Here is a 17,629-nt window from a genome sequence, read left to right on the forward strand (position 1 = left end):
CATGCTTGGTTCTCGTTGTTATTGTTATGCTGTTATTGTCTTTTGTCCTCTTTTATGTTTGTTATATTTTTCACTGTAAAATGGCGCCACTGCTGTATGTGAACAATGTTTTAAAATAAATAAATAAAATACGCATTAATCTCATATTGACCAACAGTTGAAAAAAAGAAATATTTAAGCATAATAGAAATGAATTAGAAATTTTATAGAACAGTATCTGTAATTATATTTAATCAAATTGTAGTTTTAAGCATGGAGAATTCATATAGCCACTTAAAAAAGGATCCATATGACTTCCAACCAAGTCTTGACTCATGACCTCTCCATTTTCATGGAAATTGTGAATGACTTTGAAAGTGGACAATACTGCCAGATATTAATGGGGAGTAATTGATATTTTGATGTAAAACATGGAAAATCAAGTGATTTTAATTCTTGATAGGAACTTTTACCATTTAAAATACTTCATTTATGTTTTGTAATGAAAAATATCAAAGACTTAACTTAGCTATTGCTTGTGTCAGCCCATTTGCCCAATAAGGTATTTTACATTACATATACTACATAAAAAGCTTATGCATTCAACTTGAATGATAGATATTATAGTTTTATTGGTTATATGTGGTAATTATTTCAAATTATTTATTGCCTAAACTGTCAAGATACTTTTCAAGTGTGTATTATATTGAAACTGGTATTCAGTAAACTCTTGATTATCCGTGCAAAATATTGTTGTGATATAAATGGATAAACATTCATGCAGACACTCCTTTTCTAGTCATGTAGATTAATTGTCATTTTTTAGCCATCTAAGTAAATTTTTTCCATTTGCATCAGGGTGGAATTATAGTTTTTACAAGAACACAGAATTATCATAAAGTGAAAGCAGGATGTATTTTCCTCAGAGAACTAAACCAATCACGTAGCCAGGAAAAAACATTTGACAGGCAAAGGATGAATGTTGACAAAGGATGTCTGATATGGATTCATGTGTTTAAATTAAAGCATTAAATACAATTGACACCTTTTGATTCTCTGAAAAAACATTTAAGAAAGCCCAGGTATTCCAAACTAGTACTTTAAAAAGTAAATTGAAATTTCAAAGCATTTAATTAAATTTACCATGGTAATTTTATTAAAATCTTGAGGTGCTGGGAGTAAATAGCATGGATAATTGAGAGTTTACCTTATATTAATTGAACCTTTAACATAACTAAGTTTAAAATTTATTGAAGTAACTTAAATTAATTAAGTTTATAAAACTAACATCCCCAAGTAAGGAAATTATTACACAACATATATTTTTTTCCTTAAACAGGCTCTAAAATGCCACAATTTACACACACATTGTGTACACCAACTTTTTTTCCCTCAAGTATTAATACTCGGTAAAGTAAAAGTAAAACATTTTTTTGAGGTGCCTTTTGCATCTTATGAATCATACTAGTTTGTCAACATGCAGAACAAATTAGGGAAATATTGTTGCAAATAGTGCAGGCATTTCATGTGAAATGGGGAGTTCAAAAAGTGGACGACTTTTACCTTAAAAAACATATGGCAGTAAAAAAAGACCAATTTTTTATTTAAATCTTGATTCAACATTACCTCATGGTAGAAGTCAGAGGCAGCAATGCATAGCAATCGCCGGTCTTCAAACTCGCATCTGCCAATTCGAGATTGAACATGTGGAAATCTATTACAATGTCAAGGGATTTCAAATATAAACATGCCTAGAATTGAAAAAAAACGGCATATATAATGCCTGGACTTTAGGGCTGGCCCAGAAATATGCAACGAAAAAGTTGCACGACAAAATGATAGATGAGCAGTGTGAACATATCCTTTGTATTTTATTCATTAATGTTGAATACTGATAAAGGGAAGGATGTTATGCAGTTGAGGTAGGGGTAGGAAAAAGATATGTAGGATGAAATTAAGGGAGGTGGAATGTAAGCGGAATTGAAGAAATTTATTCTAGTCTGGGATTTCAGATTGTCTTGTTAGGTGAGGCCAAGAAAATTCGGAGTGTCCATCCAAAAGCTACCTTAAATGTTAATTACCTAATAATAATAATAATAGCTATAATTCACGGATAACCAATTTTTAAAATAATTATGCACAACAATAGTGGGACTACTGATTGTTTGCTATTAAGTTAACACGGACATTATTTCCAGGATATCTATAGGTATGTGGGAGTAGATGGTTAAAAGAAATGGATCACACAATGACTGATTTCTGTGAATGATCTGTGGTAGTAAGAATACCAATAATTTTTCCAAAGAATTATTTCTAATGGATGGATACCTAATGGAGTGGGAGACAACCCCACAAGAGAAACTCTGACCTTCAGCAACACCAAAAGGCTCCATTTGAGATGGAATTATGGGGGATGATGAAACATCTGTTTCAAGTTCTGGGCCCTACTCTTAAGTGGGAAGTCCACCACACTCTTGAAATCAATCATTACATTTTAATATAGCTCCTAATTTTTACACTGACAGAGGCAAATATTTTGACTGCCATGACAAAAAACTTTTCAATCATGCTCCTTGAGTTATTTAAATGTATTAAACTTACAAAAGCTTTATAATGGTTGAATTAAAAATTCATCACAATGCAACTAAATGTAATATTCAAATGAAAAGTTCTTTCATGAGTGATATAATTCCTTCTTGAACCAAGAGATATTAGAAACTTCTATCGGTGAAATAGTAGATGCCTAAGGTGCTACTGAAGTGATAAAAATTTAGTGTAGCATACCATTTGAAGTTTAAATGCAAATATATCTGATTTCAACCAAACCATCCCTAAAATTAATTCATGGGAAAGCTGGTTTTCAGCCCCTTAAAGATGACAATAAAAGTAATCCATTTGAAGTGTCCGAGGACAATTTTGAAAGGTATGTCTACAGGTCTGCAAACAATGAAAGTTGTTCATAAACACACTTACTTATACCTGAAGTAACTAAGTGGCTGATTCCAAAATATTATCAATAATTGTACCATTAAACCATTGACCATTATAATAAAAACTAATGTTTTCAAAATTGACAATTCATTATCCATATATAGAAAAAGGATACATAGCTCGAAGCCAAGGATTAGTTGAGGCACTTATGAAGAAGCATGTGAGACACCATGTGGCCATGCCCATTGGAGAACACTGAGTGAAGTTTGACAAGCTCAGAACAACCCACTCTTGTAAAAGAGGTAGTTGGGACTGCTGACAAGCACTTTCAAAAACCTGTAATTATTTTTCATGTAAAATATTCAATTACATTATCATAATTATAATTGATGTGTTGATAATTCTAAGTTAATAAAATTTAAAAAATAATCATATCATAGTCAAGGAATGCTATCACTCACAATAAACCTTAATTGACCCATGACCATTAAAAAAATAAAATGCTGATCCATTTTCAAACTACAATTTAAACTACATGAATGAAATTCATGCAGTTTAGGTCATACCAATTTTCAAGTTAAGTAATAGCATTTTAAGGCATAGGACAATTATATCAGTATCTTATAACATGATGAATTGTAAGATTATCTGCACATATGTAGCTGAAAATACACAGGTAGAAGGTTTCTAATATCTTTGATAAATATATTAAACACTGAATAAAATGGAGTGAATAGAAATGATCTAAACCATTTGAATCCTATTAAAAAAGTAAATTGTCAGCCAATAAAGTAGGGCTATGCTAACAGTTTTCCTTTTCCATGTGAGACGTAACTCTCCCATGTGAACGGAAAAAAAACTATTTTCTAGTTCTATTTCATCAATGAAAAGGGCTCACTGGTGAATTTAAGTAAATAAATGAGCTGCAGAATTCTTTTTGATTCTTTTTAAAAATATACGTGAGCGACAAGTATAGCAGTAATGAAAAATATTGAAGAAAGAGCTTCTATTTATATCGTAAATGCATCATACAGTTATCCTAGCACTGTTGGATGGCACAATTTAGTCAATCTATGTTACGCTGACATTATTCCCTTGAGACAAAGATGGGACATTGGGATGGCAAAAATGAGATGGAGGTTATGAGTATTCTGTTATTGTGGCACATTCTTCGTGATGCATTCAAAAGTAATCCTGCTGTAAATAAAACATAGATCACTCCACCATCTAGGGAAAATTGAAGCAAAGTATGACCTATTACCTGAAAGAGCACAGCTGCCAGTAGTCGAGGGTGGGGCTGCTGGCTGGAGAGAAATTCACCAATTACTTTGGTGAGAATTTCTGATGGTGGGAAGAAATGAGTCAGGAGCAGAGGGAGGACACCACATACAACTTCCACTTCAAATGGATAGCCTCTCTTGACCCTAAAGAATACAGATATGCATGCTTAAAACTTCCATGATTTTTAAGACGATGCTTTCAAGTTCTCTTCATTGTGATGATAATATGCCAAGGTCAACACTCGTCAGTCCCCAAAAATATGGTGACTGCTAAAATAAAATTTTAGCTACATTTCAAACATTTAAGATGAAAGAATAATGGTTTTATGACACATGATGTGGCTAAAAATTCCAAGACTGATTTCACTGTGGAGTAATTATATATCAGTTCACACTGAAGGTCAAATCAGACAAAAATGTAACATTTAAGTTTTTCCCACTTTATACTGGAAAAGCAGTAAAATAGATGTTTGGGAAATAATTTTTACTGATTTAAAATGTGACTAAACACTTAGGTAACTTTGAAATTATTCTTTATTAACAATTAAGTCACTTTTTTATGATAATTAATTTCCATTTAAAATTCAGCAAAGCATATTTGACGAGGAAAATAAAGCATATTTAGCATGAAAAAATAAATACATGAGGATCACTAACCTGTCAAACAGAGCTGAAGCCTGTTCCATTGCATGCAGAAGATGTTCTGGATTTGGAGAATCTACTGCATCAGGACCAGGCACTTCTCCCTTCTGATCTATACTGCTCCATTCTCTCTGCACATTATTCAAACCTGAAATGAATTTAGAGTCTTAAAAAGTGACCTCAAATACAAAAACTATATTTGTCCTTTCTTCAATAGTAGGTTAAGTAAATTAGGAAATAGAAGAAAATAAAACTTTTTGTAAATTGTATGCCCAAAGAGGAAGGTAATGGATTTCCATGGATTAATAAAATTAGTTCCTAATTTCACGAGGACAATGTAATTTTCCCATGGCACATGCCAAATTTTCTGCTATCAGCTCTCATGATTTTATTTTAATTCACTAGCTTGTTTGACCTGATTTAATTATTGTAATTTTGGTTTCCTTGGAACATTCGTAAAGTTATAGCTAAGCCTAGAGGGCCAATACTACAGAAGGTTTGAGTAACTCTAAATGTGACATGATAGGGAATCCTCTCTCACCTCCCTAATACAAATTTTGCTTTGCTATCAGGATCAACTACTGATTTCAATTCATTAAACATTTAATATTTGATTTGATGTCATATTTTCACTCAAGGTACCCAGAAATTTTGTCTTATTAACCAACAATTATTATGTCATTCGTGCCAAAAAATCATAACAACAGGGCAAATATGCTTGAGCCAAGACCATGATAGCTCAGGTAGTCAGCAGTAACTCTTTTTACATAATGCCCAAAGCAATCTACTGCCAAAAGCACCTGTTTTATATAACTAAAACTATATTCATACACTGGCAAACCCAATTCATATATTTGCAGGCCTAATAAGCTTTTAATTGAGACCCAAAATGTTTTATAATAATGACCTCACAGGTTTCTATCAGTAATAAGCTCCCTTCTAGGAAATCAAAACCTGAAAATAGATAATAACATCACCTAATTTCATAATTCTTTGCACCTCCCTCATTGAATTTCCTTTGCTATTGAATACTAAGATACCTTGTTTTGAGATAAACTAGATGGTGGATTATTTGTTTGAAAATTATAAATTAGGTTTATTATTTCGTACCCATATACATGCAGGAAAGAAGGAGTTGCAATGCTGGAAGAGCTACAACTGGACTTGTATGCCTGAGAAGTTCTGCAGCTAAACTGGCAGCACTTATCCTCACACGGCTTCCAACAGGACATCCAGAAACAATGAGGCGCTCCAATCCCTTGAGATATATAATGTGAGAAGTTCATTAAGATTCAACATCAAACAATTTTGAAGCAATAACCTTGATGCAAGTTGGTTTGAATATGATCTATTTATGATAAGAGAATGGAATAAAGCAGGTGGTGTCCAGTCAATCAGCTGTTAGATTTGACATGTTTTATTTATGGCAATAATGCCTTTTACAATAATACTGAAATGCACAGACACACAATGAGGCAAACAAATGAAAAGTGAACATACAATAGAATGATTAAATAATAAAAATATAATGCAACAATATCAGAGCGTAAAAATCATTCGCCTTGACTGGGATTCGAACCCAGATCCCTCAATATCCGGTCGAGTGCTTTAGCCACTTAAGCTACCGAGGCGTCCTCTTAAACTCTGAAATTTTGGGGCTTTTAAAGGAACAAGATGTTGTGACGAAACACCGTATATACAATGTCACAGGCATTCGTAGTCATGGTAGAAATGCAATTTTGAGAAATTGTGAAAATATAATAAAAGTGTGTTGCGTAAGAAAACATACAAAATTGTTATGTGAATATAAACATTTTAGGATTGAAAAGAACAATAAAAATGAAGAGAACAGTAATTTCATTAATTGTCATTTTATGTATATAGTGAAAATATATTATATAGGTAAAATATTCAGTAAGGTTTATCATTTGAGTAAAGGTTATGATGAAATTGAATTTAATTGGGTTCTTCAAAGGCCAAATCAAACTATTAAATAAACATTGTTTATGTTGCAATCAGCAATTCTTTGCAAACGGTCCACAGATGAGAAGGCTTTCATAAGAGGTATCATGAAGGAAGCAAGAATGCTTTCCTCATAAGAAAATACTGTCTATCACAAAGGAGCCAAGTAACATTTTTGACTTATCATTCAATCTCAACCATTGCTTCACACCCATATGGCCTGACTGGCAGCAACCTTTATATATGCATACCAACACCATTTATCACTGCAAACACACTCATTTGAACATAAAAGAAAACTGGATATTATCACTTGATTTAATTTAGTGGCTGGAACAACTGCATATGACAGATACTCTACACTATCGGCCCAAAGCATATATTAAACTGATTAACATATAATCCATACCTGCATTAGTGCCAAATATATCCTTAGAGTAATGGAGTGAGATTTTGATGGGGAGGAAGAGAAAGGGTTGAAAGGCCCACAAGATGTGGGGGATGATGCAGGTGTGGAAGCAACATGAGAAAGCATGGATAGTGCAAGACGGAGAATTGGTGGCAGTGAAGCAGTGCCCTCTCTGCCATCGGAATGGTGTGCTGATGCTGATGGCTGTGAAGAAAGAAGTGGTATGGTTTCTTCTCGACCTTCTTCCAAAGACTGCAACAGGGTGAATATCAATGCCCATAGGAGCAATGTATGTTCTTCATGGTGTTCCAATTCGTATGATCTGTAAAAAAAACCATTCATTAGGTAATTCAGCATTCTGGGCCCATTTTGCAAGCATGTCATTTCAGAAGTGATAGACTAATGTGTTAATTTTTAAATCACATATTTTGAAATACCTGAGTGATATATGGCATAATATTTATTATCAATAGTGGGATCTGCATGCACTACCTACCAGGAATTAAAAATTGGCTGTTAGTTTATAAAAATGGGTCTTGATGAATTCTTAATTAAAACTGCAGCAAAAGAACTGTGAAAAGGTGAAACTAGAGAGTGTTATTCTCCTTATTACTTATTTCTATAGTCTTAGATAATCTCCTCCGAGTCTCTGGCAAACATTGCGCTTTGCTGCTATCATAATGGAGGGAAACTCATTGAGATGAGTTGACAGGAGTTGCGTTTAATATAACCAAACCCACAAGAGCTGGATAGGAGCTAGGAAGCTGTACTCAGATAAGGCAAAGGAATCCTAGGAGGATTTGCTTAGCTGTCTGCTATTGGTGCATCTATATTTGCCCTGCAGTCTGTTATGCACTTTAAGTTCTCAAACGGAGTCTTTCACCACACAGAACACATCTACAATCAGAACAACTAACTTTAATGAGTTATACTTATAACCATGAACTGAGGCTAAAAACAAAAACTGGAGCCAAAACTAAAAAAGAAGTGGAATCAACACATCAATAGCTTAGATATAAAATAAATATACAACAATAATATGAAATTGGACATATTCCTGGCAAAATATGGGAGTATCAAACTCAAATGAAAATATGATTATTTGGCACACTATCATGGGATTGATATTCTATTTTTTCAGTAGTGCGATATAATTGATCTCTTTTAATGTATTTCAAGATAAAAGAATCTTCAGCAGATATGGCCACAGTTCTATAAAATAAAAACTCACCCCAAATCATCCCCAAAATTCCTTTGAATATAATCCATTGCAATAGGAAGTAGAAGCTGCAATTCACTGCCCAAAGGAGCCTGAACGATTCCAACACCACTAGCAACAGCCCTGCGTACCACTTCTCCAGCCTTTCCTGATAACTGCTGCATGTTTATTTCTCCTCTTGACTGACGAGTGGTATTTCGTTTCAAACTACCCATGCCAAGGGACTCATCACGATTCCCTATGGGACCAACTCCACCCACAATGTGGTTTCGTGAAAATGCTGCCTGAAGCAAATAAAGCAAACCATGAATTGAGGCAAGCCTAGTGGGCATGAATGAACTCCTGAGTCCCAATTCAAGAGCACGACGAACTCTGTCTTGTGCCTCCATATCCTGAGGGAAAATAAATTATTGTTAGAAAGCAATGCATACACAGGAATAGAATCAATAATAATACATAACACTCATCAATTCATACCAATGCACTTTTAATCTCAGAGAAAATGAGTGCTGTATAGCTTCATGTATAAGGCAAGAAATTTCTACCTTCTTCAGGTCAATGAAAATCTTAATTTGACTAAGAGTTAAGTGAGAAAAATAATCTGACTTGACCTGAATCAATGATTTAACAGTGGATAGCTCTAGAAATTGAATGGTTCTACTTTATTCAAGAGCTACAGTGAACATTGTAGGAAATTTTAATTAAAAAAATTGCCTTCCCACCATTTTTATTTATTCACTTAGCTATTTAATTTTGACTGAAAATTATTCATTTACTTGTAGTTTATTCCATAAAATTTCCAAAACTAATTTTTCCCGTCCTCAACTAATACTCGAGCCATGGATTTCAGATTGGTAGTTTGAAACTGGAAAGTACACTTAAAATCATCTTCGCAGTGCCATGTACTCGAAGACATATAGTATGCCACAATATGCAAATTATTATTTGTACTCTTACTCCTTAATAAACTTGCTCCAGGCTCAAAATTGAAGTCTCGTTTACTTTAAAAAAACTTTGGCACTTTGCTGTTTCACAACACTTTACAAGTGTAAATGTTGGAAATTAGAATGTGTGGTTTTAAATTAATCTCGATGCTAAGTTTCTTTTGTGCCCCTTTAACTATCCTTTCAAGCCAATTTTGAAGACAAAAAAAGGGAATATGTACAAATCTTAATTTAACATTATAATATGGAAACGTAAAAGCCATTCAACAAGCATGATTTACGAATATTATGGTTATAAAATTGAAGTGAAGGTTTTTCAGCTTGTGATAGAGAGCACAATATACTTACAGGGCTTGCTGGGGACATATTAGCAACCAGCACAGCTGCTGCCTTGCAGGCTCCTAACACCAAATACTGAGATGTAAGCTGATCTTCAGGAGCATGTATTCGTAGAAGACTTAGACTCGAGCGTAACATCCTAGCAAACTGCATGCCATCCGTGAACAAGTCAGATAAAGCCAACAATGATCGAATACTTTCTCCTATAATGTGCAGAGGGACTGGAGACTACATGAAAATATCAGAATATCACATTTAAGTTTGGATTATGTTAAATGATAATCTCTGTTTTAAGAATTAATTATAATAGGAAACAACTCGTCTGTACATAAACTAATTTCTTTAGGATTTAAGCCTGTCCTAATATGAAGATATTTTGATAAATTTATTCAATGGAAATTAACCATTTGAGAATAACATTTCTTAAACAAAATAGTACACAGTTTAGACAAATTTAAAAATTTGTAAAAAGAGATTGAATCAATTACATTGTCTCTATGTCCAAATAGTTCAACAGTATTTAAAGCAAATTGAATAATAATAGGAGAATAAAGTGATCACCAATATTCATAGAAATGAAAAATGTTGTCAATCTATTTCATTAAATTAAAAACAAAATTAAACGAACAATTTTATTTGAAATTTAAATCATTTTCATGTTACCCAGGAATTTTTTTAAGCTACAAGAAGATTGGTCTCAATCACATTTATTTTTATAAAACATGATAGATGAAAAATGTAATATACTTTTTAAGATCTTTTGAACATGCTGCCATGGGAAACCATGTAACAGGAAATAATGCAGGCATACATATTCTAAAATGATTTGAAATAAAAATAATATCAATTCAGCGTAGCATATGATATATAATTTTCATGCCTTATAAAGATACTAGGTTTCAGCTGCATTAAGAATTTTGGAGTTTATATTATGAAACACACATGCTTCACATAATAAAGTGCAATGACACTGAAATATAATACCTTAGGGATGTAATTGGGTATGGGGCTATTCAGAATCAGCTTATGCAACAAATACATAGAGTTATTTGATGCAGTGCAAACATTTTCTCTTACTGCTGTTTGACAGAGAGTATAAGACTCAGTCTCAGGCATTACTCGGTGGCAGTCTTTCATAGTAAATGAATGAAGACTAACTTTGCCATTTCCTCAGGACTTTTTATTTTTCACGACCATGGTTTCGTCACAAGGCAACATAATCACTGATGATGTTGCCTTGCGATGAAACCATGGCTGTGAAAAATAAAAAGTCCTGTGGAAATGGCAAAATTAGTCTGCATTCATTTACAGGGAGCATATAATATAAAAAAATCATCCCATATAAGAATTAATTAATTTTTATGGAATTTAATAAACTATATGAAAGAAGAAAAAATTGTTTTTTGTTTCCTTACAATACAGTAATTGAGGAAAAGAGGTGAACAGAGGCAGAATAGGGGTAATTGAGAATCATTAAACTTCACACATCATTTGACAAAAAGACAAACTTTTTTATTCCCTTGGGATAACCTAATACAGTGTTAAATTCCCATTCCTACATATTACAATGTGTGTTAACATGCAGATTTATCTATTAAAAGAGTGCTTTAATTTTACATAATTTAGGTATAAAACTAAGGTATAAAAATCAATCTGAAATATAAAGCATGATGGTTGTCCTTAGACAGATTTTGAGAGAGCATAAATAATATAAGTTAACACAGCCATTGAAAATAAACTCACTTACTTGAGAGTTTGACCACTGAGAGTAAAGATCAAGGAGAAAAAATAAGCAAGATGGTAGGTCAAGGCCACTCTCACTCAAACGTTGGGCACGCTCCAAGCATTGCTTCGATGCTAGAGAAAAGAAGGAAATACATATATCATTATTTCATCAAGCAATAAAAACAAAAAAAAGTGGATGAAGCAGTACATAATATATTGAATCCACTTAGCATTAACCTACCTTTATTCTCTGGTTGAATATTATTTTCATTGCCTTCCTCATTTGAGTCTGACTCAGTAAAAGCTCCAGTAGATGTCCAGAGGTATTCCAAAGATACTTGGCTGTGTCCATATCTACATCAAAGATATCATCATTCTATTTTGTAGGATTGATATTATATGAACAGTGCCATTACGAAAAAAAGATTTCTAGAAAATTAAATATAGGATTGATTGAAAACCCTACCTGAAAGGATTGTTAACCTTCTCAAGGTTTCCTTGGTGAAAAACATCTTGCAGATGAATGCCACTTCCAAGTAAGCCAAAGTCACGTATCCTCCAGCATAGAAGTTCATGTATTGACGCTAACTTCTGACCAATGCTTATGTGATAATGAAATAATACCAAAGAATTAGAACCACTTTTTGACAGTTAAGATAACTGAAAATTTCTGTTTATACTAATGTCTACCATTGACTTAATAAACTACTAAATTACTTATGAAAATAGCATACAAGTAACCTGTGATAAAGCAAGATTTAGAGGATTTTGTTTCTTTCTTTACATGAAAACTGTGGGTGTCTTTTATGGATGTCCTTAAAGTGATTTCCTTTTGTTTCAACAAACAGAAGTCCGGTAAAGGAAGAATGCTGTCACAAAAACAGAACTTTGAATGACAAACACAAAAAAGCCTACACATAAATAAGTTATTCTTAATATTTTGCACAATGTCTCAATGACAACAGTACACCTCATTTAAAAATTAACTAAATGAAATGTTACACATGATAATATTAGAGGCATGAGAAATAGCCTCGGGACAAAGTATGTCATTGATGAGGCAAGTGTCAGAAAAGACCCTTCCCTCTTTTGCATTTATCTTTTAAACACTCACCTAGAATTACGAAATTCCAGAGGATTATCTCTCGACTGGTGAATGAGGTGACTGACACTAGGGTTCCCTGGCATGGGCAACAATAAGGTCTGCATCAAAAGTGCAGTCATTGACTGTACCGCTAAGCTATTAGCCTAAAACAGCCAGAAACAAAGAATGAAATATGAGAATTAAATAGTAAACAAAAGATTTCAAAAGAACTACAGTTATGCATAGAACATGATACACATCACTTTAAATCATAAAATGAACAAAATTAGGGCTGAAATAATTGAGTATAAGAGTATTGAGCTAGCTGAAATATCCTTATTTACAGTGCTCATTTTGAGGATAGCAGTGAAAAGACGTGGGTCACTGTATACATCATCAGCATCAATATTTAAACCCTCAGAATGGTGCATTGCAGCCCTCCATCCTTCTCTGAGTTCACTCCCTCACCCCCTGATATCTCCTCCTTATCACAGCAAACCGAATTTTTTCATTTTTAAAATTTTTCTTTCCCCAATAATTTTCAGTAGAATTTAAATAAAATTCAGAATTTGTGCATCCATTAAGAATATGAAATAATGTAATGGGGTTATTGACCTCTTTTCCCATTCTAGGTGTTTCTTCAGCAAATATTCAACCATTTTAAGTCTTGATAATAAAATTGTTAAATGCCATAGCCTCAAATAAACCATTTTGTGTTCACCCAATATTGATTAGCTTAATTTACTGAGGCCTGGAAAATTCATAATAATAATTTAGAGGGCTAGACACTTCATTAGAGAATACTGCTCCTGGCTCTGTCCCTTAACCAGATTGCTGATTCAATTCAGTAGATATATAATTTAAGTCATGAAATGAATTTGGAAAAAATTAAGGAACCTTGAAGCTTACATGGGAATTTTACATCCGTATATATCATAAGTCAAGATATAGCTTATTAAACTTCACAAAAATAGTCATGTTGATGTGTAATGAATCAGAGCAGGAAAATTTCTCTTCAGTTTCCCATTGCATTAACCTTTTATTTATCAACTAATTAACCTTTATGGGAGAGATCATCCCCAGTCGTACTCTTCATGGTGGGCAAAGGATATGGCGAGGGAATATTCAGGGTTAAAAATAAATATAAAATTAAATTAAACGAAAAATGATAGTGGGTTAGGATGGTACAAACGATTAAATCAACACGCAATAACAAAACACACTCTAGCTAAGGTGTACCAGATAGCATTGACTCTCGCCCGTCGCAAGCACTCAAAACACACAGGGCTTACGAGAGATTTCTCCCTACGCCAATCGCACGTAATAAAATAAAAATAAATACAAATAAATAAATCACACACTCTCTAGCTTGGATATACTAGATAGTATCTCCTAGCCAAGTGTGTTTTGAGAGCTTGCAACGGGCAAGGGCCAATGCCATCTAGCACACCTTAGCTAGAGTGTGTTTTGTTATTGTATGTTGATTTAATTGTTTGCTCCGTCCTAACCCACTATCATTTTTCATTTAATTTGATTTTATACGTTTTTTTTACTCTTCACCACATCCTTTGCCCACCATTAAGAGTACGGCTTGGGTTGATCTTTCCCATAATACTTACACCGCCATAGTTACCGTTTCTTTTAATTCACTAATTAACAAAACAACAAGTCCCCGGAAAGAGTAAGGGTAAAATCAGAATGACAAGAAGATACATTTTGTGTTTTTTGATGCAATGTAGGAACAATTGAATAATGTCTGGTTAAATGTGGGAATATGTTGGATTCAATTCAAAAGAACAGAAATGTAACTGATATGCAGATTTCAGACTCCAATGAAGATGGGTAGATCTGATTTGTACTTAAAAAATACTGGGAAATTGAGATAAGAAAGTCGTAAGAATGTTTGCTAAGCCTATTAATCATTAATCTATTTCCCAAACAAATGCTCAGGAGGTTATCTTTGGCATGGTATTTTTCCCAATTCAGAGGGATCTTGTTTTCCCGTAAACAATTTACCTAGTATTGTTTGGGCATTTGAGCAGTCCATACCTGTGCCATTAGGAGGGTTTCATCAGGACTAGTGCCTTCATTTGGACTGGAACTTAGCACACTCAAGAATGCTACCCACATTTCTTCAAACTGTTGCCTGCTTATCCATCCCAAAAGTGCCACACTTTGGAATCAATGAAATTGAAACATTAAATTTAATAAAATTAATATTCTCACTTAGATATCCATTTTTTTGCAGCTAAAAGCAATGGACAAAACAAAATACTAACAGGATTACTATAAACTAGAGAATAATGTTTAGTGATGGAGCAATTATTATGTAATATTAAACTGTGACTGGGTATGAAAAATTTAGAAATTCAAATCCTTTCATGCATTGCAATTCCCTATCACAGGGTATATCCCAAAAATAAGTAGACTCCAAAATAATGTCTTTTTTGATTTAAATGGCAAAAAAAACTAGAACCCACTGAGGTTCCCTGTCACCACCCCAAACCAAAAAATAATGATTATACATAAGCACATTACATAATGATTCACTGAAAACTGACATGGATAGCTTTAGAATATTATCATCAATGGACTCAAAGCTTTAATCACAAAGGGGTGAAATTCCATGTTTAAAGATGATAATTACAAAAAAAATCCTTTTAACTTGTGTTTAATAATTGCCTAATGACTTTCATTTTCATGACCAGAGATAATTAACTATCAATTTTTGACATCCCCAGTACCTATATAAAATAACTTTACCGGAATATAAACTGCTCCAGCACCTCCACTTCCTGTAGATACTCGATTGGGAGCGGTGGTAACTGAGTTTTGTAGGAACCAGTAGGCTCCACCTTCCAACCTTGCTTCAACGCTTCTGGAGGGACCAGAGCGTAAGAATTAACAAGAGGCATCCTGGCCAGTCCAATTACAATGCACCTAGAATTAAGAGGATGATTTCCTCTAAATTATCATACTCCAGAAATGGCACAATAAATCTTTTGACATTATATGAATAGAAAATTATTTCTTTTAGCAATTCTGTGACTATCATATAAAAGTGGTTAAATCTATATGCACAAATAATACAAATTAAAATCACCTGAAAAAATAAAACTAAACGTAAAATGTTGCACTGAAATAAAATATGTTGATTGTTCAATAAATCCTTAGGAAAAAAAGGAAAAATTATTTTGGGTAATATTTAAAAATGTTTCAATGTAATCTCCTTTTAGCTAGATACAGTGGCCCCAGCATTCTCTAACTTTTTCAAGTGTCAAAAAGTATGATTTCTGAAGGCCTTCAAAATAGGAACCTGTGTAAGCGATGACCACCTCATTTGACATGAATTATTTTCCACGGAGCCAAGTTCAAGTTTGGAAATAAAAACAGAAAAATTCAAACATTAATTCCATGATTTTTATCATTCAAGTGAGGCAGGTGCATTGTCTTTATGGAAGAAAATTTTTTTCTTAGCCTATGTAAAAATGAGAACATTTTTCCTTGATTTCTTCGCTGTACTGGTGCAATAACGATGCATTATACTCTCCATTTATTGTTTGTCCTTTTTGTAAGTCATTGAAAAAGATGATTCCACATGCATCCCAAAAAATCATTGCCATCATCTTGTTGGCCGATTTTTCTGTGTTCCCCTTCTTCGAAGGTGAAGGTGAAGGTGAAGAGAAGCGGTGAAAAATGATAAATTGTAAATACCACGTTAGGTAATACTCCTGCATTTAACAAAACTCCAAGGTGTTTTGTAAATGTCCGACAACAGTTTTGTAACAACAGTGGGGAAAACTCACTCATAGGAGCGTGCTGTCAGGATGCCTGACAGTTGTCTGGGTGATGTCATACCACCGAATTTCCTTAACAAAGGAAAAAATATCAACAAAGGAATTTATTTGCATGTTGACCAATGCAGTGAAGCCATGGTTGGAAACTGCGTCAGCTGGAAGGCCGTATATTTTCCAGCAGGATGGTGTGCCAGCCAATAAGTCATTTGGTGCACAATTGGTTGCTTGACAACATGGATATGTTTTGGTCTTAAGAATTCTGGCCTTCCAACAGCCCAGATTTAAATCCACTGGACTACTCTGAGTGGAGTGTGGTTGAAAGGGCCACAATTAAGTTCAGACATCCATTATTGAGACGACATTTGCCGATATGGACCGTGGTGCATTAAAATGGACCTGTGAATGCTTCAGACCGAGAATAAAGGCTGTCAGTCAAGCAAGTGGGGGATACATAGAATAAATTTATTGTTTATGATCATACAAACAATTTAGTACAAAAAATTTTGGAAAAATTTTCATTTTGTAATAAAAAATGTTTGGAAAAATTGCTTAATTTGTCTGCATTTTTGCAATGCTTCCCATATAGTACAGCTCTATGTTTGTATTTAATGTGATAAATTATTAGTGTATCAACTGATGAGGGATTGAGTGACCATAAAGCAATTAATGTCCACTTGGACATAGAAATAAAAAAGATTGTTAAACCAAAAAGAAAAATTTATAATTACCATAAAGCAGACTTTGAATCTTTTGCCAATCAATTAAACTCTTCACTACCCGAGTTCAAAACCCGCTTAAGTCATGTCAACGTGGAAGAAACTTGGACAGAATTCGTCAATATCATGCAAAAAGGAATCGTAGATTTCATACCTATAAAATACGTTAAAGCAAATCGCGACCCCAGGTGGTACAATAAAGACGTTAGAAAAGCCCTTCGAAAGCAGAGAATGCTACAGTCTAGGGTAAAGAGGGCAGGCGTGAACACATCATCCCCTGAGAATAAACAATTATGGGACACATATAGATCCTCTAAAATTGAAACCAAAACACAATTACGTAGCGCCTTACTGGACTTTAAACGCAAAGTACTTTGCGAGCACTTGGACACTGACCCCAAAGCTTTCTGGTCATATGTTAGGGAAGTAAATGGGAGTAAACAAACCGTGGCTTGCTTAAGGGATTGTAGCAATATAATTCATACAGACAGCGAGGGTAAAGCTAACATCCTAAATTCATTCTTCCAAAGCGTTTTCTCGAATGATGTTGCCACCGCATATCTCCAAGAAACAATACATACTCCACCCATGGAAAAAATAAC

At 33.8% G+C, this 17,629-nt stretch overlaps 1 protein-coding gene across 1 annotated transcript in view; it reads right to left on the reverse strand.

Annotated features, from left to right (window-relative positions):
- htt (huntingtin) overlaps nt 1-17,629 on the reverse strand; it is an 88,725-nt gene that overhangs the window by 3,139 nt on the left and 67,957 nt on the right. Inside the window, exons 39-52 of the mRNA XM_071585390.1 lie at nt 15,278-15,454; nt 14,564-14,687; nt 12,545-12,678; nt 11,897-12,031; nt 11,672-11,784; nt 11,453-11,562; nt 9,715-9,933; nt 8,435-8,814; nt 7,204-7,525; nt 5,943-6,090; nt 4,848-4,980; nt 4,172-4,334; nt 3,086-3,246; nt 1,606-1,693 (exon numbers count right to left, since the gene is read on the reverse strand). Coding sequence (XP_071441491.1) covers nt 1,606-1,693; nt 3,086-3,246; nt 4,172-4,334; nt 4,848-4,980; nt 5,943-6,090; nt 7,204-7,525; nt 8,435-8,814; nt 9,715-9,933; nt 11,453-11,562; nt 11,672-11,784; nt 11,897-12,031; nt 12,545-12,678; nt 14,564-14,687; nt 15,278-15,454 — 2,407 coding nt within the window. The remainder of the gene's footprint in view (nt 1-1,605; nt 1,694-3,085; nt 3,247-4,171; nt 4,335-4,847; nt 4,981-5,942; nt 6,091-7,203; nt 7,526-8,434; nt 8,815-9,714; nt 9,934-11,452; nt 11,563-11,671; nt 11,785-11,896; nt 12,032-12,544; nt 12,679-14,563; nt 14,688-15,277; nt 15,455-17,629) is intronic.

Source organism: Hetaerina americana, unplaced genomic scaffold (assembly GCF_022747635.1).
Source record: "Hetaerina americana unplaced genomic scaffold, ioHetAmer1.1.p SCAF_2, whole genome shotgun sequence".
In the NCBI taxonomy this organism is placed as follows: Eukaryota; Metazoa; Arthropoda; class Insecta; order Odonata; family Calopterygidae; genus Hetaerina; species Hetaerina americana.